This window comes from Pteropus alecto, unplaced genomic scaffold, assembly GCF_000325575.1.
Source record: "Pteropus alecto unplaced genomic scaffold, ASM32557v1 scaffold398, whole genome shotgun sequence".
Lineage (NCBI taxonomy): Eukaryota > Metazoa > Chordata > Mammalia > Chiroptera > Pteropodidae > Pteropus > Pteropus alecto.
Window position 1 is genome coordinate 6414328 of NW_006442497.1, and position 24582 is coordinate 6438909.

The 24582-nt window shown below is 39.6% G+C and overlaps 1 protein-coding gene across 1 annotated transcript in view; it reads left to right on the top strand.

Moving 5' to 3' along the window:
* The first annotated feature begins 19039 nt into the window (after positions 1–19039).
* SHISA6 (shisa family member 6) overlaps positions 19040–24582 on the top strand; it is a 275677-nt gene continuing 270134 nt past the window's right edge. The window contains exon 1 of the mRNA XM_015597372.1: positions 19040–19071. Within this exon, the coding sequence (XP_015452858.1) occupies positions 19040–19071 (32 nt within the window). The remainder of the gene's footprint in view (positions 19072–24582) is intronic.

The window sequence follows — 24582 nt, forward strand, 5'->3', positions numbered from 1 at the left end:
TCTTTGTTTCCCTTGCAGTGTCTACCACTATAACTAACCAGGAGCTCTCCTAGGCTAGATGCAAATCATTTGTTTTCTATTCTCATTGAAGGTGGAGCTTAATCCCCTCTTTTCTTGAGTCTGTAGGAATATATGATAGCTTTGACCCTTAGAATACAGCTAAAGTAACACAATCAGTTTTGGACCTGAACCAGCTTCCTCTCATGACTCCACCAGTTCCATACCCCATCTTTCTGTACCGACATGAGAGAACAAATAAGCTGAGCCCACTCGACCCACAGAAAGATGAGAGTTAATGCATATTTGTTTTTAACCACTAAGTTTTGGAGTGGTTTGTTACAAAGCACTAATAATAGACCAATCATTTCTTGCAGCAACAGATCAACTACTTTTTCTAGAAAGTAGTTCTCAAACTTCAGCCTGATGACAAAAGCTGCGGCTACCAGCAACTCTGTTTATGAGAAAAGGACCCACTGATATAGTCTTTAAAATGCCGTTCTTCAATAAAAACCTTAAATATGGTCTCTATTTCTGTTCCTGCATTTGAGGATTCTAACTTAGAACTTCTTTGGGCTCCTCTGAGAGGACTGATGCTTAACTCTACGGTTTCTTCTACTTATTTTCTGTCAATCAGATAAAAACTATATTTTATCTTCCAGATAGTCCTCAAAATTTAAGGGTCACTAATGGTATCTATTTCTATGCTTCTGCTCTGTTATGGTGCATGTGTTACATTCTTCAACATAAACTTGGAAGAATATGTAAGTAGCAACATCTGCTCAGGTTGACATCTTGAACCAGAAACCTATTAAATTCCTAAATAGAACTCAGTGGTAAGAGGACTTATCTTGTATTTTAGATGGTTTAGGAGTTCTGAGAAAGTAAAGAATGTGCCATCTGCTAATATCCCAAAGCGATAATTATCTGCAGGAAATTTATACTAAAATGCAGTTGAGTGATTATTTCCAAGGCAAAGTAGCACATTCACCCATGTTGCCAAAATGTCCTGGTCTCTCTCGCATACAACTGGAGCAGCATAAGGGGTAACATCAGAGTGGGGGAAAAAAGTACCATAGGATTTCATGGCCAGTGTTAAAATTTCAAAGGCAAGTATTAAATGTTTCTGTGAGTTTGAAGAGTTTTTATTTTACATTGCAGATTCTTTTAGTATAGAGAAGGGGAACACCAGAAAATTAACTAACTCTTTGCTTGAACAGGTAGATAGAAGAGATGAGATAAATCTTTCGAAGTAGAGGGATATTAGGCAAGTGTTCATTCTGGCTTATATGCTAGCTAGGGTTCAAAAGCACTGGTGAGAAGAGAGAGAATGTACTAGGCCAGCAGTCCACAATCTTTTTGACACTAGGGACCAGTGTTCTTATGAGAATCTAATGCCTGATGATCTGAGGTAAGCTGAGGCAGTGATGCTAGAGCTGGAGAACAGTTGCAGATGAAGCTTTGCTCACTGACCCACTGCTCCCTCCTACTGTGTGGCCTGGCTCCTAACAGACCACAGACCAGTACCAGTCCACAGCACTAGGGCTGTGGACCCTTATACTAGGCGGTAGCCTGAGATAACTTCTGTGTAAATCCAGATGGCTTTTATTAGCTCTGGTTGCTTGTCATACTTGTCAGAAGTTTCTTCAGAGATGCGAATAACTCTTATTTGAGATTTTTGAGACTTAATTGGCTTCTGTTTCTATTTTAAAGGCATGAATTTTGTGGTCTCTAAAGTCTATGGGGCTAACTTTTGAGAGAAAGGGATGAAACCTTGGAAGAAAAATTTCCAAGAATGAAAATGAAAAATGAAAAAATTGAACAGTTATAACAGGCCACACTGAAATGTACAGATTTTATAGGAAGGTTACAAATTTGGTACCTCTTAAAACTGACATAATTTAAGTATTTATTGATGATTTATTTAAAAGAACAACCAATTACATAGGTGGTAAAGCAATGATAGAAAGCCAAAGGCATTGGGCTCTAGCCTGTTCTCTCATCCACAACATTCAGCTCTGGCCCAAACCTTGAACATTCCATGTAGTAAAACCAAAGACTCTTAGTTTATTATCATACCCAATCTTTTTAGAAAGCAATGGACTATCATCATCACTATCACTATTATTATTATTATTATTATTATTATTATTATTATTACATATATGATGTTAGGTGCCATTGTCATTCTGGTTGGGACAAGAGGGGGATGGGAAGGAAGAGTAGGTTATTATTAGGACAAGCTTCTTGGATGATTTCCTCCTAAGCAGCTCATCAGATTATTCCTTCCACTTACATGCCTATCACTTCCTAAGAGGATTCCAGTAAACACAGAACTCTTCTCTTTGTTTTATTTTCAGTGATGTTTAGTGGCATGGCTGAGATGGCATTCCATACAAATATTCCACTGGCCTGCCTCTTAATCTGGCTATGTTCTAGGCTTAACTTTCAGAAGGAAAGAATCATAAGAGATGAGTCATTGAGGGCTTAAGAAGGATCAGACATAGCTCCACCTAAAAATCAATAGAGCTCAGGAGATACCATTGTTAAAAACTTTTAAGACTCCTGTCTAGGTACTCACCATGATTTTCCCCTAACACTCTGTTTCCAGTAGCAGTTATTTTCAAATTTCAATGGGTTTAAGAATAACTTTGAGAATTGGCTAAACAATCAATTCTGGTGATCACCAGAAATTCTGATTCAGTGACTTCAGAGTGAGACCCAGAAATGGCATTTTTAATAAGAACCCCATTCTAGTAAATTTTGAATATTGACTTAACACTAATAGGCACGCATTACACAAAATAAACCTCATGACCTAGAAATATGCACGTTTTTATTTAAGATGAGGGGATTTAAAAAATTGTACAGCTACAACCTATTCCAAATGAATTGCAGAGGCAAAAACCCCAGAGATCAGAATGAATGGTATTACCAAAAAAGAAGGTCAAATTAACCAATACTGGCTGTTACAGATAACGAAGTAAGGAGTGATTTGGGGACAGCTGATTATACTTAAAATTAATCCTTGAAGAAATACTCCTACAGGAGGCACCTGAGAGCCATGAGGATTAATTCAGAAAGAAGATTCATAGATTCATCAGTTCAGCCTAGAGAATGAATGAGCCACCAAATGGATTGTGTCTTTAGGAGAAACCACACAGTAAATGAAAATGCAAAAGGATCAGGCTAAAATTTGTTATGTCAAGCATCTTTATCTTTATTTCCAAGTCTTATCAATTGGTAGTAGCTCTCTGGAGCACTTCGTCAAGAGAGATTGTGAAGTAGGCTTAGTAGAAAAGTACGCATTGATTGATTAGTTATGTCTGCCACCAGCAAGGATAAGGAGAATCAGAAGCATCCTTGCAATTTCTGCTTTGGCAGCAATTATAAAGTTATCCAACTTCTACTCTAGTAGAAAGACTCAGTCATTCCTAATAGGTACTATCTCTTTTCTGCTATTTCCAATCAGGGGAAGGTTTGCCATGTGAACAATAATATAAACATAGTAAAATTACAATTACACTGCTGTAGATGGTTATTATGTTAGAATATCTCAAATACTTACCTTGTGAAAATCGAAAGCTGTTGTCCTTGCCCATTCTCCATCACAGACTTTCTTATTCATCTTCCATATTCCTTGCTTTGCCCAATTTTCCGAAAGAGAAGGAAGAGCAGTAAGCAATAGCACCTCTTTCTTGTTCCATTCAAGGCATTAATTGCGAAGCACTGCCACTCCTACCTCAGTGATCTCAAGGTTTCATACAAACAAAAATGAGCTGTCAATACTTTGTTGGCCTAACTTGAGATTCTGCATGTGTGTGAAAGAAATAAAACTGTAGTATAGAATATTTTTAAAGAAATTTATATTGATAGTCTTCTATAATTCAGATTTTTCTACAGTTCAAATTCACCTTTCTTTACTGTACTAAATATATTTTGGTAGCTTTTGTGTTCCTCTATGCCCCAGATATCTTCTTAATAGCTGCCGATTGGGGTTGGGAATGTATTTTGTTCTAGAGAAGCTGATGTCACCCCAGTTAGAGCACATGACTAATCGGGGCACTTGTTCTGCCTAGCCACAGTGATTGGCTCAATGTTGGGCATGTGATCTTGGCCAATTCAATTAAAGCTACACTTAGGACTTTTGCTGGGAAGGAAGATGGTGTCTCTTTCTTGCTGGAACTGTGTAGCTCTTGAAACTTCTGAAAACCATCTTGGAATGAAGAGGAGAGCTAGCGTTAGGAAAAGATAATTCTGAAGAAAACATTACAAAAGACAAAAAACAAAAACAAATTAAAAAAACCTTGGTGGTATTATTGAACTGTTCTACTTGTGGATTTTTCAGGCAAATGAATCAGTATATTTTCTCTATTGTTGAAGCCAGTTTAATTAGCTTCTTTATTCTCTGTTCCTTGTAACACTAGCTGATACACCTAGTTAATCTGAATCAGGAGAATACATCTCATCAGCACTGTCTTTCTTTTCTATGACTCAACTTTTCCTTTTCTAATTTTCTTTTATGAATGAGATTTGGGAAGCTGGGTAATAAATAGCTGATAATGATTGGGATGAAAATCTCAGTTTTGTTCCATGGGGATGCTTTGGAAAAGAATATGCATCTTCTGAATCAATACCATTTACATGAGGCTAACAGGAAGGGAAGGAGAAATAGGCTAGTTTTATTGTAGATGAAAATGCCTGTGTACTATGGGGAGGAATTAATTATGCAAAATAGTGAAATATGTGCAGACAAATGCTGATTTGTCAACCTGTAAACTGAGCTTCCTAAATCTTAGTTTGCAATAAATTGAGTCATTTTCAAATATATAAGGCAAATGAGCTGAAACCCTAGTATGATATATATTTAATTGTGATGTCCATGAATGTACTGCTTTCCATGGAATATGAAATCCCCGACCTCCAGGACCAGATTTTACTATACTTTCTGTGAATACATCTATGAATATTGCAGCTTCTTATTTCTGCCGCAGGAACAACATAACTCCTAAAAGAATAAAACAGGATAATAATGTAGAATCCAAGATTTATACATGTGAGGGAGATGAAGAAAAGAGTCTATCCAGCTAGCTTTCCAGGCAGCACTAGAAGTGGGTACAGTGACCTTTGATCTAATGCATCCTTAGGAATTTTTCCTGCAGATCAGAGCAAAAACCACAGCAGGCTCTCTGAAGACAGTTTCGGAAAGAGTAACTAGAACAAGCTTCTCTTGGGCAACTAGCTTTAGAGTCTTGTACAAAAGGAAGACATCTAAGAGAGCACTGGAGAGAGAATACTTCTTAGTAATGCAGTTACCCGTGTCTGGATGTCATGGTCTAGGCTCAGATGCTGGGCAGGGGTTTGGACTCTAACACTTCTTGCATCCAGCCACAAAAGAGCTACAGAGCTAAAGAGCCACCCCTGGAGTTTGGCTAGCTCTGCAGAAAAGACAAAGCAGGCCTGAAAAGAGCTCCTCTTGGAGTTGCTGGTGGTTGTTTAGACACTCCATTGATAAAGGAGAAATTAACATGAGATGTTTCATAGGTGCTGTTGGAAGAAGTTATTGAGAGGACATGACCACCAGTTGACCTGAGAGCTGGACCCAGGCAATTGGAGGCTCCTCGCCTCCTCCCCTGTCCTTGAAATATATGTTCTGCCCACTGTTCCCACAGTGAAAGCCACTTTAAGAATGCAGCCTTGTCAGAGCAATGTGTTATTGAGACCATCTGGACTATGTACAAGACTGAACCCAGGTAAAGTCTCTACATAAACTCTTAAGATTCTGGCAGGTGGGGGCAGAAATCTACTAATCCTGAGGTTGCCCAAGACAAGCCTCCTATGTAAGTTCCCTTGCTTTTTAAACCTGTCACTTACCTATCCAGAGTGGGATGCTTCTTCCTTCTATCTCTCTCTGCCCCTGGTTACAAGAAACAGTTTCAGATTTCACCCAGGGAACTCCTGAGGTTGTGAATCAACAAATGTACTCAACAAAATCATCTCTCATGTAGGAGTAATTTCAGCATTAAAACTGTAACAGAAGGTTAAAAATAAGGCAGAGGCCCTTAAATCCTCTTTGTTTCATTGCTAACATGGTTCTAGGAGAAGGTCTGGTGAGGGAAGCTGGTGTCCCTTGATACCATGTATCCTAATTGCATTGCTTTAGGTGAAAAGACCTTTCTATTCTTTCAAATGCAGCTCCCTAATACCACCAACTCACTTCCACACCCTGCTACCTTCAAAGGCTCCAATTCCTCTTGTTTCTGTGTAGACGATACAGCTGAGTGGCATAATTTACAAAGCCATACAGAGAGGAATCTTGCAGGGAATGTGGAGGCCAAAAGTGGACATCATTTCTATTTAGAAAAGGATATTTTTAGAGTCTCTTTAAAAATTATCTAATTAATTTTTTAATATATAATTGATGCACATTATTTAACTCCCAAGTTATGAAATGATGAACCTACCTTCTACCTTCGTTTCTCAGCAAAAAACTTCACCTTCCAGAGGCAAATCAATGTTATCCATCTTTTCCATATTCTTATTGTGGTATTTTAAGCATTTATAAGCAGTGACAAGCATATCCCCATTGTTATAGAAAAGGCAACATATTATACACACTATTCTGAAACTGCTTACTTCATTTCCTATTCATGCAGATAATTTCGTATCAGTCTATAAAGCACTTCTTTATACTTTCTGGTGGCTGAATAGTATTCCACTATGTGAACGTACCTTATTTCTTTAACTTTCCTCAATAGATAGGCATGTAGAGTGTTTCTATTATTTTGCTGTTCAAGTAAGTGCTGCTACAAATAGCCTTTTCTGTGCACCATTTTGCATGTAGACAAGTTTCTAAGTAGAATAAGTTCCCAGAGGTAGAATTGCTGAATCAATGGGATGCGATTTGTAATTCTGAGAAATTTTTAATTGCCCTCCATAGAAGTTATATTTATATTTTACCGGTAGTCTATGAGAGTGCCTCTTTCCTACACATTCACTAGCATAATGTTATCAAACTTTTTGATCATTGCCAATCTGAGTGGTTCAAAAAAGGTATGATAATGTGGTTCAATTTTCATTTATATTATTATAATTGAAGTTCATTTCTTTTCAGGTATTGAGGGTTATCTTACTTTTTCTATGAACATCTTTTTTTTTTCTTTTTTATACTGAGTTATTGGTCTTAATTTAATTGAATTGGAAGAGCTCTTTATGTATTGGGAAACTTAGCTAATTGCCTGTGATTAAATTATAAACGTCTTCCCAGGTTGTCATTTGTTTTTGATTTTGCTGAATGAGTATTTCCTCTATACAAATTGTGTGTTACTGTGATTATTGTTATAAAGTAAAATTTATCAACATTTTCTTTTATGAAATTTGGGCTTTATGTTATGTTCTATGGCAGCATAATCCCATATACCCTTCTTCCAGTTTTTCCCAATGGTTACATCTTGTAAAACTATAATATAGTATTACAAACAGAAAATTGACATTGATATTATCTATCGATCTTATTCAGATTTTATCAGTTTTACATGAACTCAGTGTGTGGGTGTATGTGTGTGTGCATGTTTGTATTTAGTTTTATGCATTTTTATCACATGTAGAGGTTTGTATAATCCACCACCATAGATAGAAAATATTTCCCATCAGCACAAAGACCTTTTATAACAATATTCACCTTGTTTCTACTTTTGCCTCTGTCATGAAGCCCCAGCAACCATTAATCTATTCTCTATCTCTATAATTTTCTTATTTCAAGAATATTATATCAGTGGAATAATGCAATATGTAACCTTTTGGGGTTAGCTATTTTTACTTGGCATAATTCCTTTGAGATTCATCTAACTTGCATATCAATAATAAGCTCCTTTTTATTGCTTAACAGTATTTTATGATATAGATGTAACCTACTCAACTATTTATCATTGAAGGACATTTGTTTTTTTTCAAATTCGAGGCTATCACGAGTAAAGCTACTATCAATGTTCATGCACAGGTGTTTGTGTGAACATACGTTCTCTTCTCTCTGGGATAAATGCCTAAGAGCACATTTGTTGTGTCATTTGTAATCACATGCTTATTTTTGTAAGAAACTCTCCAAACTTTTCCAGAGTGGCTGTTACATTCCCACCAGCAATGTATGAGTAACCCAGTTTCTCTGCATCCTCACCAGCACTTGGTGTTGTCAATCTTTTATTTTAATCATTCTGATGTCAATATGGTGATATCTTATTGTGGTTTTAATTTGTTTCCCTAATGGCTAATGATGCTGAATATGTTTTCATGTTCTTATTTGCCTTCCAATAAGTCTCTTCAGTAAAATGCCTATTCATTTCTTTTGCCCATTTTTAACTGGAGATTTTGCTTTTTCCTGTTGAGTTTTGAACTTATATATTCTAGATTCCACTCCTTTGTCAAACGTGGTTTGCAAACATTTTCTTCCAGTCTGTAGCTTGTCATTACATTCTCGTAAGTGAGTTTTGCAGAGCTGAAGTTGATTTTTATGACAATTGATCGGTTTTTATTTTAATTTAGGGAAAAAAACCCAAAAATGTCATACGTATTTTACACAATGTGATGGTTAAAAAATATACATTATTAACACATTCTGTAGAAAAAGTATCTATAGAAACTCAGAACCATGGATGCCAGCACTGGAATTTTCTTCCCATTTTAGAGATTAAGGATACTGTACCTTGCCTTGACTTCTAGTTCAAGGACTTTTCCACTATCCCACTATGAATGAATTTCTGTGTTAATTTAGGCCGCATGCTATAATCTGGTACAATAACACTTTTGGTTATTTTTACCACTTAGAAGACATGTGAAAACTTCCCAATTCTCCAAGACAATGGCATCTTTCTTTTCTTTAAACTCACACATCACCTTCAACTTGCTTTTTTTTTATGGCATTCAACATTTCCCATTAAAATTATTTATGATGTGATAGTATGAACATAAAATTATTTATGAAGTGATAAATATGAACTCTGAAGGCACCCCAGCTGACCTATCCCAGCTTTAGCAACTATGGATTCAGGAGGGAACCATGTTTTGAGATCTAAAAATTGAGCACATAGAACTTTTAAAATTTAGATGAAAGGCCTTACAGATATTAACACAAAAAAGGCATTTGATTATAGACTAAGAGAAGGGCCTTTATTGAAGAGAGAATATTATATGGAATTAGGATGGTCTTGGAACATTCATGCTGACTAGAGCTCTTAGCTTGAGGTGTAAGCCTGTCTGCTATTCTGCAGAAAAAGTGAGCCAGGGAGTTCTGGTCAAGATGGCAAAAACAAATATGAAATATTTAATGTCGACTGTAATTGAAAGAAGAAAAAACAGAATAACAGCAACAAAAAAGAAAAAGCAGAAGCCTGCAATCCAAGCCAGTAGTTCTCATTTTGTTTCTAGACTGGCCTGTGTTGGTTCTTGCTTTGGGAAGAAGCTGAACATTTGGTGTCTCTTATTCTCCATGCCTGCAGTCTGAGAAGGCTCTGGAGAAGGCCATCTCTCAGAGTGGAGTTCTCTCCGACATCATGTCCTGTGATTACCAAGTTAGCTCAAGGAGAAGGCATCTGCTTACTTAGCAAATCCTGAAAGAAAGGCTGGGAGGGTGGCAGCTTCCCTGGAGAGCCATTTCAGGCTTGTTTCTGCTCCATTATCAGGAGCACCTCTGCAGGAGACTTGTTAAGGCTCTTTATTGGTCCTACAACACCAAGAGGAGACTTTGAGGGCCTGGGTTTTTGGCAGAGATGTACTACAATGTTGAATCGTCTAGAGCAAGAAACTTATATCTGGAAAGAGGCCACAAAAGACTGAGCTGTCCAAAATGCCTGTCCCAAATAAGGTGCGAGGAGAACAACACTTGGAGAAAGAGCCAAAGGCATTTGCACTTCTTGTTTCAGGAAGAGAATGTGTGTGTGTGTGTGTGTGTGTGTGTGTGTGTGTGTGTGTGTGTGTGTGTGTGGCGGGTATAGGGGGTGGTGAATGTGCCCTCTGCACCCTGCCAGGCTGCAATGACATGTGTCCTAGAAAACACTAAAGGTCATCAATCACTCCTTCCCCTCTTTAGTGGTAAAGGGAAAGATCCATGCACCTGGACACACTCCCTTTACCCTAAGGAACCCACAGCACATTATGAGCATGATCCTGTCACTGAATGTCCTGTGGATATTTGATGCTGATGCCTGTGACTGAAACTTGTGGCCTTTTCTTTCTTGGTTGGGCCAGGGCCCATTACTGCTGCCATGGCCTCCTCTCCACTCTTGCTAATGCTGCATTTCTCCATGTCTTTGCTATATGCTCCATTTGGCCTTTGGCCAAGGTTGCCCACCTCTCAACCTCTGCTGTGCAGGCAGCTCACCCTCTGCTCAGTGGGCCATGGCACTTCACTTGAGGCTGTGTCCATACACCACGGAAAGTAAGGGTAACTTAGGGGAGCAAGCCAGATCTGCTCACAGCCCAGTCAATGCCTTTCCTTTCTAGCTATGTAATGATGCCCCATGTCGTTTTAATGATATCTATTACAATTATATATAAAGAGACATTCTAGAAAAGGAAATAAGGCTTCTTGCCTAATAGTCTCTAGTCTCTTTCCCCATTCTCTATTTCTTCTTTTCTCTTTTCTTTAACTCCCACAATCACTCAAGTCAGATGAGTGTGTTTTCCTTCAACTTCTTGCCTACCTACTTGGACCTCCTTTACTTAAAGTTCTAAGAGCTTGTTGGCTGCTTTACCCTCAATGTGTTAAGTGGGAGCTGGGGAATTAGAATATCGGTCCTTTCTCAACAATACCCAGCTCTCCATCCTGTTGTGTATTTTGCAGAGTATACTATGTTGAGGGTCAGAAGCTTTCTTTTTGCCTTCCTTCCCAAACAGTCTTTATGTATTCCTTCTCTTCCCCAGGTGAGTTACTGCCTTGAGTCTGATAGGGAGCAGGCCATGGATTTGGAAGGACAAGAGAGAAAAGCACATTAATGATTTAAAAATCTTGTTCCTATTACACACAAAGAAGAGCTTCCTTCCACCAACACAAGCACACAAACAACTCCCTTTTCTCTGTCCTGATGAACCATCTGGGGCTCTTAGAGACCAGGACAGAAAACCTTGAATAAAAGTTACTAAGGAAAACATCTAGTCTTTTTTTTCTTTTTGGGGGGAAGGGGGGTGGGGTATGTTCCTGGCAATGTTATACTCCTTGATTTGGGTACTGTTAATAAAAAGTGTAAAAGGATATGTATGGCAGGAAATCCTGGTCAAAGCAAACTTGGCCTTTGGGAATCATACAGGTCTTGGCTGGGACCAAGGTCTGCTCAAAGACTACAGGAGAAAGTGGTATAAATGGCTGAATCTAGTATGTGACATTAGCCTGGAAGGTCTTATAGTGCTGAAAAGGAGTGCTCAAAAACAAAATAAAATAACCAAAAACTCCATTGGAGGAATGTCAAATGGACATATGAGCCAACTGAAAGATCTCCCAATGGACAATGCTGGGACAATTTGAGCAAGAAAATGAATAATGTAGTATTGGATTATAACCCAAAGCATAAATATCCATGAATAAATACTTATATAAATAAATAATTGAATATATAAATGAGTGGAGGAGAAGAGACAACTCTCATATACAAAAGAATTCCAAATAATTTATGTATATACCTTCTCTTCATGGAGGTAGAGAGTGACTCCCCACTCCTTACATGTGACCTCAGCATAATGACTTCCTTCCAAAGAGTTCAGTATCAAGAGAGAGAGAATAGAGAATAACTTTATAGTGGAGAAACCTGACAAACACTACCTCAGTAGAGAAGATCAAGGTTAACATCACTATGGTTAAATCACATTAATAGCATGTTTCCTTGATGTGATGAGAATGGCACTTCACCCAAACCCATAACTCCTTCCCAAAACCCATAACTCCAGTTTAACCATGAGAAAAATCAACAGACAAACCCAACTTGAAGGACTTTCTATAAAATACTTGATCATTATTCCTCAAATCTGTCAAAGTCATCAAAACCAAGGAAAGTCTGAGAAAGTGTCACAGTCCAGAGGAGCCTATGGAGACATGATAACTGTAACATGGTATCCTGGATGAAATCCTGGAACAGAAAAAGGATACTAGGGAAAAACTAAAGAAATCTGAATAAAGTATGGACTTTAGTTAATAATAATGTATCAATATCATTGCTTGCAACCATAAATGTCGATTACCTTGTGGAACTGGGTCCAGACTAAAAAGAAAACCCCCTACTGTTGCTATCAGCACCCAGAAGATTCACAACCACCTCAAGAGCCATGCTTACACTGTAAAAAAATATAATGGTTGCAAGCCGTGGTTTTTAAATTTAAGGCTGTTCTAAGTACCTATAATTTCAGCTAGTCTCCTTTGGAAGTGAAAGCAATATTTTCAACTATCCAATTTATTTGTTATACGCTTGTTGACAGAATAGGATAACCGGGCCATGTCAGGAAAGAAGGAAATCTGGGGAAAGATCCATGAATTAACTGGCATATGTATTAGCCAAAGTTAAACAGTCCTTATAAACCCATGTTTCCCATGATGCATCCTACAAATTACGATGTTTCCTTTCCTGATATTCATAAGACTAACATTTTCCTCTTAATGTTAAATTAATAAAGTTATTTTCACTTCATTATGCATGCTTTAAGGATACTTTTTAATAAACTCATTTCTTATCAGTTATAAGCATCCTTCTGTTTCATATTTTGCTTCCTGTGTGGCCTTTTGTTTCCTAATCAAAATCACAACTTCTAAATTAAGTGAGGAAAGGATTTTGTTTTCTCAAACCCATTTGATGCACGAGCAAATCAGAAGCAAGCTAAGGCTGCCACATCTTTATTTGTCGTGTTAACTAATTAAAAGGTGTTACTCTATTGGTAATATCATGTAACCTTGTCTCTTGGGGTCCTCACTCTGGCCTCTTTCAATCTGATTCCTTGTTTAATTTGCCAGCTGAGATCACTCTGGTCTCAGATTCCAATGTCATCCAGGGCTCCATCTTGTTCATAGCCCTTCTCCATTGGAGGGAAAATGTTGACCCATTTCATCCTTTACTCTGAACTGGATGTCACTAGAGCTGGTAGGAAAGTCAATGCCACACAGAACTATTTCAGAAAACTCTTAGACTATTTGTTCTGTAAGGGCAACTGTCCATACAAGTGCTGTGCCTTCAGTAATGTTTATACACCAAAAGAGAGAGTAGAGTCCAGATAGAAAGAGTGAAGCAAGAATATATAACTACATTTGTCCAAATATCCAGATAATCGATTTAATAAACTGGATAGCTGCCATGATGCTTCTGTTGTACGCAAAACTAGTGAGGAATTCAGTAAGACAAATATCATAGAGGACATGTGCATGCTTCTAAAACAGCATGTCCCTTGCTGCCAGAACTGGTTTGGTTTGACTTTTGATCCAGCCCTTATGTTTTTCCCATAACTGAGAGATTTGGCAGAATAAGAAAAATGAACACTTTCATTGAACTTTTGAATTTCCAAAATACTTTAACATCTGTGATCTCATTTAATCCTTATGACCCTGTGTTATATGAAAAGCCATAATTATCTCCTCTATTTTATAGGAAAGGACATTTCGATCCAGGAGGTCATGAACTAGTAGCTCTACTAGTAAAAGGTAGCCTTAAGACTGGAGTTCATGTCTTCTGCATTTAATTTTCAGGGTTTTTGTCTATACTAATATTTTTATTTCTTCTTCGGTGATCTGAACTCATTTGATTGTCTGATGAAATATCTCCTAAAAAGAGATAGCACACAGACACACAATTTTGCTATAATTTCAAAAGATTCACTATCATACATAGGTTAAGAACCACTGTTGTATACTGTGTCGTTTCTACAAAGGTGCTAGAGCAAGAAATAAGGAAATTCTGAGATAGGACAATAAGCACTTTGAAGATGAGAATTAAGACCAAATTCCTAAGTTCTTTTGCCAAAATTTCTCTTTTCCTGGAATATATTATCTCTCAGAGGGAATGGCATATCCTGAAATTAAATGTGTTAAAAATACCCTAGGGGGATATATGCAAAAATGGGAACATGTTGATGGGAAAAAAAAAAAACTTGAGAGGATATCAAAGAGTATGGGAGGAAGAGTAAAATGAAAAGAAATAAAAATAATGGTCAATTAGACATTTTCAATCATGAACATTGTGCAACCAGCATATTATGCATATTTATAAAATCTGTTCAGGGGTGTAGGGTACAATTTGTGATGAAAGTGACATGGAGAGATTTGAGTGCAGTCAACCAAATGGACTAATGGAGGCCAAGTAGGCACAGACCCTCATCACATTTGGCCTGGTGGATTTATCCCACACATCGGTTATATCTTTAGCTTTTTCTCCCTGTAAGCCCTGGAGAGACCATGATTTGAGATGAATAACAGCTCATGCTGAAAGCTTGTAAGCCATTTTTTGGCCAGGGTCCCTGTCACTGTGACTGGACCCAGTAACAATATGTTGCTCTGCCTGTCAGTGCTCATGGATGTCCTCATTCCCAACTGCTGAATGGACACTGAATCATCACTTTTCCTGCTCTGAGATCTTCCAGGTCTGCTGGATTTAATTCACTGCTCTGCCTTGACCTCCTTCTCTGGCGTAACTTCTCTGGGCTGACTGCCTGGTTCCAAATGAATCCTCTGCTTCGTTCTCCAAGTGTGATTTCACTGAGTTTGTCCCCATTCTAAATGGCCTGAGCACAACTCCAATGTTGTATGTCTCTGGATTTTCCTGGCCCTAGTTTCTCTTTTTGATTTGTAACTGTCCACAACTCTATAGCTGCCTCCATCACTATGCCAACACCATTATGGCCTTGTCCTTCAGTTCCTGGTTGCCTCATCTTGGTTGAAGGATTGGGAAGGAGTTCATCTCCTCTCCCTAAGCTTGAGCTTCTAGGGGATGGAGTTGGAGCAGGGGGCTGGGGAATGCACAAGGGTTTGAAGTAAGCAGGCACCATCAGGTACTGAGCTAGGGTTTATAAAATAAATTTAAAAAACAGGCTCTCAAACAAAGGTAAAAAAAATGGTTCATAGGTTCTCTGGCCAACTATGTCAAGAAATTCCCTTACCAAGCATGTTTGGGCCAGCCCTTCCTCTTTAAACTGGTACTTGGCTAAAGCAGGTCCTACCTTAACCGTGGTTATGTCTGCAGAGGGGGTTATTCAGTGTCTTGATCAAGGCTCAGGATGTCAGAATGAATGTCTGTCCACTGAAGTAATTCCAGAATCAAGTTAGTAATTTTGAAAATTGATGAGAGTTAACAATAACAAAATTGGTCTTTTTCATCCCAGTTACCTCAGTTATTTTAATGATGGCATTTATCTATTCAGTGATTCACCATTATCTTGGCTCTAAACCAACAGATGGTCCATCCAGATAGTGTCTTCATCCTGACACACAATCAAGAATTGCTGTTTATTCATTTGGCTGTATTAATAACCAATTTGTGTCTGGTCAGTTGGATTAGATCAGTGGGTTAGATCCAAATAATTAATTTTTTTTTTTCCTTTAAAGGAAAAAGAACCACATCAACCATTTTCGATGGATTGAAAAAGTTTTTTTATCACATGTACTTATTCTATGGAAGATATCACTTATGGCATGTTTAACTTCATAGAAGTAAGAAACAGAATACAATATGACCCAAGCGACAATAGACAAAAGATGCAATCTGAAGGTAGGGCAAGAGGAATGAGAAACAGTTTACACTGATATAGAACACTGGTTGATATGAACCCTGTGCCAAGAAAACATCATATTTATGTTTAATGTACTCATAACAGGCCTCTTAGTTTTATAGGGAAATATATTTTTGTAGGTTAATTCATGGTCATTTTGAATAAAGTATCAATAAATTCAACCAAAGAGAAAATATAATAGTGATGCACAGAATCTGTACATGAATACCTGGGAGTCGTTGTGCAATGGTTACCTCTGGCACACTCTTCATTATGACTTTTCACAGAAAGAACTAACCCCAGTATGCATATCCTCTAGTTATAAACCAGTGACATCTTTCAGTAAAAAGCACATAATAACCAATGATGTTGGTGTTCTTTGCAATTTCATCTCCTTCCTTTCATAAATTTTTAGGTTTTGGCAATAAATCTACATAATTGAAATGGAATTTTAAAACCATGTCTACCTAAAGTAATAGAATCATATGCTTGAACTGTTCTGACTGTCACCTCTCACTGCGGTGTTAGGCAAACAGAATTTATTCCTTGTACTAACTCCAACTATAACTAATCCCTGCTGGCTATTTGGAGCTTTGTGTGTTGAAGGGCTGTCTGAGGCTATGAGTGGTCTCAGTAGGAAAGTCTTCCATAATTGATTAGTGATGTCTGTCATGGGCACAGGATGAGGCTGTTACAATGTAGAACATTATTATAGCTTGTTCTAGACACAAGGAATGACTGGCTGCAATGCCATGCAAAGAAATCGCAGTCCATAGATCCCACTAAATGTGTCTGTTATAAATGGCTCAGTATAATTTCACCCAGGAAACATGCAACTAAAATGAACTATTTTGTCAATATGTATCTGGGGATACAGAACTGCTTTATATATGTTAGGAGGGGAAAAAACAAAACAAAACAATTTTCAATCATTTGGTGCTGAATCTAACCCTACTCTTAAGATAGCCACAGTAGCCAGACTAATGCTACCAGTAGGATTATACATTTTGGAGTTGAAAGTATAAAAGTGCATGTACATTTACTTATCATTGCTAATGATGTTGCAACAAACTTAAAGGAAATCACTTTTAATAGTTCTAGATGATCACAATAGGAAAGCAGCCCTTTAAGGAGGGATATTTCTCAAGAAGCTGTTAAGACATTGAGCTTGCATGTAGCCCACACACTAGACATCACTTGTGTTGTCAAAACATCTCCTCAGGTGCTTTAAATCTGCTAAGACATTCTTCTTATAGTGGAGCTCATGACCTAATTGAAAGAATCTGTGTCCTATGGAGCTGGTAGATATTCAGCTAGGGAGGAAAACATTTCTGAAGTTCTCTTGAAAAAGTACTTTTACCTTCTAATCTCTGGTGTCTTAGTTAACTTAAGCTGCCATGACAAAATACCAAAGACTGGATGGCTTAAACAACAGGAATTCATTTCTCACAGTTTTGGAGGATTGAAAATCCAAGGTCAAGGTACCAGCAGGGTTGGCGTCTTCTGAAGACTCTTTGGTGGGTTGCAGATGGCTGCCTTCTTGTTGTGTTCCACACAGCAGAGAGAGCTCTGGTCTCTACCTCTTATAAGTATACTAGCTCAATCCTTGGGACCCAACTCTCATGAATTCATCTAAATTTAATTACCTCCCAAAGGCTCCACCTCCAAATATCATCACATTGGGGAGTAGAGCTTCAATATATGAATTTGGGGGAGACATTCAGTTGAAAACATTCAGTTGAAAACATCTGGCATGTGGTAGAGGGCAAATAGTTCTATAAGGCCCTAAGTAGAACTCCAGAATACAATTCAAAAAGTGTAATTTATTTGTTTATATTTTGGGGTCCACTCAGTGACTAGAACATGGTGGGGGCTCATTAAATATTTATTGAAGGACTGATTGGCAGAATAAATAATAAAGAATAAATAAGTAAATGCTGAGATGAGTTAATCCTAGGCCAGGCTAGCTGTAGAGATAATTTGAGGTCATTCTTGCCCTCACATGGCTGGCTGACTAGATATAGATTTAGAAAAAAACAGTTTAGAGGATATAAATTCTCATGAACCCATCCAATTCTAAAATGCCACAATTCTAGAGTTGTAATTATGCGTGATGCAAACTTCCTTACCTCCATCTCTAGGGGGAAATGCCAGGGGATAGGGGGGAATGCCAGAGGAAGACATTCCCTTTGCTTTGCTTCTTACTTGGAATCTTTCTTATTTCACTAGAGCAATTGCTTTGAGTCTTGAAAAGGGTTGGAAAAAGACCAGTCATTTCCAGTATAACCTAAACTGGCATTCTCTATTATATCTGTAAGAAAAGATAGTGGCAAACATGACCTTTCTTCCTTTCTTCTTCATTTGCACACATTTTCATAATGTTTTATGCAGAGCACATCGCTCTTAGATTTATTGGATATTATAGATTAAATTGTGCCTCCCCTCCGCCTTCAAATTCATATATTGAAGTCTTGACCCCTAGTACATCAGAATGTAACCTTATCTGAAGACAGGGTCATTAGAAAAGGAATAAGATTAACATTAAGTCATTAGGGTGGCCCTAATCCAGTATGACTGATGTTCTTACAAAAAGAGGAAACTTTGGAGACCAAATTGCATACAAGAAGAATATCATGTGAACATGAAGATGGCCATCTACAGCCAAGGAGAGAGATCTGGGAAAGATCCTTCCCTCACAGCCCTCAGAATGAACCAACCCTCCTAACACCTTAATTTCAGACTTTTAGCTTCTAGAACTGTGAGACACTCAGTTTCTGTTTTATAAGCCACCCAGTTTGTGGCATTTTATTATGGCAGCCAAAGTAAACAAGTACAGCAGCTAGAGAAAAATAGTTTCAGACATCTTGTGGACTAAAGTTGGTCCTAATACATTTATGTTTAGAGATTGTACTATGATATGTGAATGGTTTTAGCTGTCTATTGTGTTGTAATAAAACATCACAACACTTGGTGGCTATATCTGTACTTTCTCCTAACTGCTTCCAGCAAACTAGAGGATCCTAAACTAAATTCTATGTTTAGAGGCACCTTGATGACAATAGTTGTGAATGGCTACCTGTCTTATCTCCCATGTGTTGACTTGCCCAGCTCCTTTTATCCCCAGCTCGCAGCCCTTACTTGCCATGAAACAGAGCAGGGGATGTGCCGGGTCATTCAGAGGAGGGTAAAACTTTCTGTATTTCAAACTTTGGTTATGTTGATCAACTATGAGGTCAATTGTATCAGTTAGGAACCTTCTAGTTGCATAAAGAAAATTAAATGAAAAGAAACTTAAATCTGGGTCACGTGGAACCTCATGCAGACCCCATGGGATGAAAGTGATGAAGGGTAAATTTCTGAATAAAGAGAGGATACTGTGTTTGAAGGAAGAGGGAAAGAATGTTGGGAAGTAAGGAATAAATGTCCACTACATTGAGAGAAACAACATATTGGATGGCAGGTTCCAAAATGCTTTAAAGACTGGAATAATGGACTAAAATTTATAAAATTAACTACAGTATGTACAAAGTATTTCACATGAAAGTAAAAAAGCTATCCAACTAGCACAGGTATGAAAAGGACTCTAGTTAACTATAAGTTCAGTATGTGCCAATAAATTGATTTGCCTATCAGCAATAATAACAAAAATCCAATGTAGTCTAATTTTCTATTAGAACTATTTAACATAGAAATTTATGGCCTGAGGAGATAGTTTCTAACTTGTCACTAGATATGCTAAAGCAGAAGCTACATAATCACTCATGGGGATGCCAGTGAAGGAATTTGGGGATCACAGACTCATTCATTCATTCATTTATTAATTCAACACATATTTACTGAATGCCTATAGTGTAAGCTCAGATCTCTTGTAGCAAATGCTGACACAAACTTTAGCATGCAGGTTTGAAATGGGGGAGGATGCAGGATTGAGCAAATATGACACAGACCCATCAGAGCCTTTGACTCAGGGGGCTCTGGAACTTTGGAGAAAATACAGCCCATCAGAGTTCCTGCATAGGGATGAAAATGGCTGATTTCAACTTGATTAGTCTATGGATGTGGACCACCCATGGAAGAAAGGCTGTGTTTTTGGAAGAGACAACTTTCTACAGATGATGCAGAGCCTAGAGGAGCTGTCAGCTGGAAATTGGCCCTTCCATATCCACCATGGACTACTGAGTGCCAAGCACTGTTCTAGGCATTGAGAATACAACAGTCAAAACACAACAAAGTTCAAACAAGAGCAGGCATTCTAGTGGAAGGTGGGAATATAATTTTTAAGAATAGCTAAATAAAAGTGCATCATGATGGGGAGAAGATAAATCATGATGGAAGAAATGTTGGATAGTGGTGTGATGGTTGCGCCATCTTCATTAGGGTGGTCAGGGAAACCTCTTTAATAAGTGGTGCTTAAGTAGAAGCCTAGAAAGAAGCCTACAGACATCTGGGGCTTGAAGGAATTCTAGGAAGTCTACAAATACAAAAGCTTTGAGGAATAGCAAGGACATCAATGTGGCCAGAGGGAGTAAGGAGTAGTTGGAGATGAGCTTAGAAGGGACCAGTTCGTGCAGGGCCATGGAGCCATGGTAGAGATTCAAAGTGGGAAGAGACAATAGAGATGCCTTGGTAGAAACACTCCCTCCACTTAGCTTCCCTATTTTATAGAAGAGAAAACTAAATTCCATGGAAGTGATATGATTAATACAAAGTAGCACAGCTAGGTATAAACCCTAGAGAAAGTCGAACTGGAGATAGAAAATACATGATGTATCCATTAGCATGGCTTTGGCTACATCTAAGAGTAACTCTGGATTCAAAGAGGATTCAATACAAGGAAATTTTATTATTTCACATTACTAGACAACCAGAGTTAGAGGAGCCCTGGGCTTAGTTCCATGGGTGGCTCAATCATGCTCATTCCATCTTTCCATCTATCATCTTCATTGTATCAGTCAGGATGGAGTAGGATATGCTGCAATAACAGAGCCCAATTCCAGTGGTTTTAAGAAGAAAAAGTATATTTTTACTCATGCTACATGTCCATGGTAGGGCACTATTTTTATTGTCTGTGGAGCTTTCCTCATTGTAGTCACTTACAGGCTCACAAAGCTGCTTTTGCAGAGAATATTGCTGATCACTGTGCCTGAAGAAATTGACTGTAGAGTGTCTTGAAGTGGAGATTAGATGCTCTGGTTTAGAAATAACACATATCATTTCTGCTAACTACTTGTTGACCAGTAGTACTATGTCACTTTCCACTTCTACTCACTAATGGCCCTAGAATTGCCTGGAAAGCAGAGATATTTAGTGAGCAGCACTAATGGCTATCAAACTGAATATCAGCTTCAACTAATGACTGGTTTCCATCACCCTCTAACCCCCCACCTCAAGGTCATAATATCCAAACAACACTCAAAAAAGTAGAGAAATTACTATGAGTTTTAAGAGTTGGAAAATCTCCCCAGACTCTCTCAATAGTTCTCTCACTTTTTATTGGTCAGAACAGGATCACATGTCCATTCTTAACAAGTCAATGGCAAGAAAAATGAGATTATTATGGCTGGCTCAGCCCAACTAGGATCCATCTTCTAGAGGCAGGGATTGGGTCACTTTCTCTGACAAAGGGCTGTCTGAAGTTGGTGTATGATTGAAAAAGATGATTTTTCCCTGGCACTTTCTAATGAATCAAATCCATAAAGGAAGGACACTTTCATACTGTCAACAGGTATAGAAACTAGAAGGAGAAAGTAGAGAAATGGATATTGGTAGGCAACCAACCTGGACTATTACAAGGGGCAAACCAGGAGGGCTGGAGGTATCAGTCAAGGGATTAAGAATTACAAATTATCAGTTGCAAAATAGTCACAGAGATGTAAAGTACAGCATAGGGAATATAGTCAATAATATTGTAATAAATATTACAATGTGTCAGGGGGCTTCCAGACTAATTGGAGGGATCACCTCATAAGTTATATAAATGTCTAACCACTATGATGTAAGCCTGAATCTAATATAATGTTGAATGTCAAATACAATTGGAAAAAAAAAAAAAAAGAAATACAGTGTATTGCAGTAAAGGTTGGAATAAATAATCCTTAAAATCCTATCCAACTCTGAAACTATTATTTTTTGTGAGTCTGTGGATGCTACTATTTATGAACACAGGGGTTCAGAGCATATTTGTGGGTATTGGTGGTGTGAGGAATCAAAGCAATTTCCCTTACTCAGTGCCATTGATCAAATCTTGACATGAGGAAGACACATTTCTACCCACTGTGAAGAAGCTCCGAGGCATAGAATGGGCAATTCTGGAATAATGAAGAGGAGGTGAAAGCTCTCAGTAGAAGAAAAGAGGGGACTGACTTAAAAACTGAACATAGTATGAGGGTAAAGAAAATGTTATGATTCCTAAATGCATACACTTTCCTTATCTGCTCTCCTGAGCTTGAATCCCTCATGCTGGACTGCCTCACTTAGAGCTCTTAAAGGCACTTCAACATGTCCATCATACTGCTGTCCTGAATCTGCTTTTTTGACTATGCTCGTCATCTTCACTGTAGGCACCAACTAACTACTAGTATAATCTCTTTCATCCCTTCACCGACTTTAACCTGGATTGTCAGAGCAGCTTCCATATCACTCTTCTCCTATCCAGTGTTCTTTACTCCAGTTGACTTAAGAGATCCAACAAACACATAAATCTGACAGTGTCTTCCCCTTGAGTAAAGCCCACTAGTAGTTTCTCATCAACTGTGTGATAAATTCAAGTTCTTTGGCAGGGAATACAATACCCTTTTGCCAGCTTTATTTGGAAGACTCCCTCGGAGTTTATGCTAATTTGTTAAATCCTTTGCTCACACAGCCTTACTACTTCATGTCTTCCTGATTTTGCTAATGATGTTCCCTCTGCTGGAAGTGTCTTTCTCCTCTTGTTTGCTGTATTAACTTTTAATCATTTTTCAAGATTCTGCTCATAATTGCATTGAGAAAGCTGCCTTGGACTCCCACCTTCCCCTCCAGAGCTAGGTAGATGCCTGTTATCTGTGCTCTCATAGCACTCCGTGCCCACCTTTATTATGGGACATGCCATGATATGGAGATCATTTGTTTATCTACCTTCCCAGTAGTCTACATGCTTCCCGTCTTTGAGGAAAGGGACTGTCTTGTTCATCCTTTATCTTAGCACTTACCACAGTGCCTGGTGGAGAGTAACACTGTATAAATGGTCTTGAACTGAATCATTAAGACGAGGGTGGCAGCCGAAATGAAGCTTAGGGAATGGGAGGCAGTATAGAGGTAGAGGAAGGGAACAGAGATAGAAGCAAGTGGAGAGTTGCCAGGGGAGTTTGATCACCACCCAACCTAGGATAAGTGTCTCCCTCTGTGCCTTGGAGTCTGGGTTCCAGCTCCAATTTATCCATCCTGCAGTTCCTATAAGAGGCTCTCTGTCTCTCCCTAATGGGGGAACCTTGGTTTGGGTCATCCATGAGTGGAACTGAACGGACTGTCTTGGGGACAATCTCTACTGCTATATTCTGCTCTCTGCCTCCAACCTAAGCGCTTTGGGCACTTGCACACAAGGCCAGGACATGCAGGCAAGATTTTGCTAGTGACCTTTGCTTTTTGTTCTAATTTCCCCTACTTCTTCTATGGGCACATGCCAAAAATGATGATTCTGACTTCCTCTTGGGTTGGCTTTGAAAGTGAAACCCGGGCCTTTACCCACAGATCTGACCACCAGCAACTTTACAGAAACACATCCCTCTGCTCACTCTTCCCCCCGCCTCGCCCCTCGCCCCCTCTTCCCCCGCCACTGCCTTGTCAGCTACAGTAGAGGGATTTCGAAGTTTTCTTAGAGACTCAGAGAGCTTTTCTAACTTTACCCCAATGCTCTGGAAAAAAGTCCTGGAAAGAGGGATAAGAGGTGCCACCCAGCAGCTGGGGCTGTCTTGTGCCTGTGTGCATGTTGGAGGTGGGGCGGGCAGCAAAATGCCTAAGAGGAAGAGAGTAGGCCCTGCTTCCTGGTGGCCCAATAACCTCACATAAGCTGCTTGACCCCTGGTCTCAGTTTTGGAACCTGTAGCAATGGGTTTTATCTTTTCTATCCGCAGCGAGCGTCGCCACTAGAGAGAGGCAAAGTCTTGCAGAAACCCCAACTCCAGCTCAGGCAGTGCACAGCCCAGGACTCGGGTAGGGTGGGACCCCGCCGCCAGGGCTGTACACGCGGGCAAAGGCAGGAGAGGTTTGGTCCTTTGCCGGCCGGCTCCAGAGGGCACACTCCCGCCCTGCCCCGGCCCCTTCTTTGCCTGCGTAATTCGCTGTGCTGATAAACTGGTGTCTTGGGCTTTGGTGAAGCGGAGCTTCAAGTGCCGCGAAAGGAGAGAAGCAAAGAAGAGCCCCACCTCGGGCATGTAAACGTGGGCGGCGGTGAGCGTTGCCCTCCTCTCCCTCCCCTCCCCTCGCGGCGCTCCCGTGTGTGCGGGAGTGTGAGTGCGTGTGTCTCCCTCGCTCCTCTCGCACACGCTCCGGCACCAGTGCAGGCGGCGAGCCGGCAGCTTCGGGCTCGCTCGCTCCCGCCGCTGCGCTCCCGCCTGGCCGCCGCCGCCGCCTCTGAAGCCGCAGCAGGGCATGGTGAGTGAGTGAGGTCTAGCCGCTGCGCTCCCCCAGCCCGACCCCGGCCGCAGCCGGCTCTGTCCCAGGGAGCCAGCTTGCGGCGGGAGCGCGCCGCAGGACTAGCTAGTGGGGGCTCCGGCAGCGGAGCGGTGCCCGGAGGGGCGGCCCGTGCGCTCTCTGTGGCCGGCGCCCAGGGCCGCGGAGCCCCGTCTCGCGAGCGGGCTCCGCGCCCCTCCTGGCCCGAGT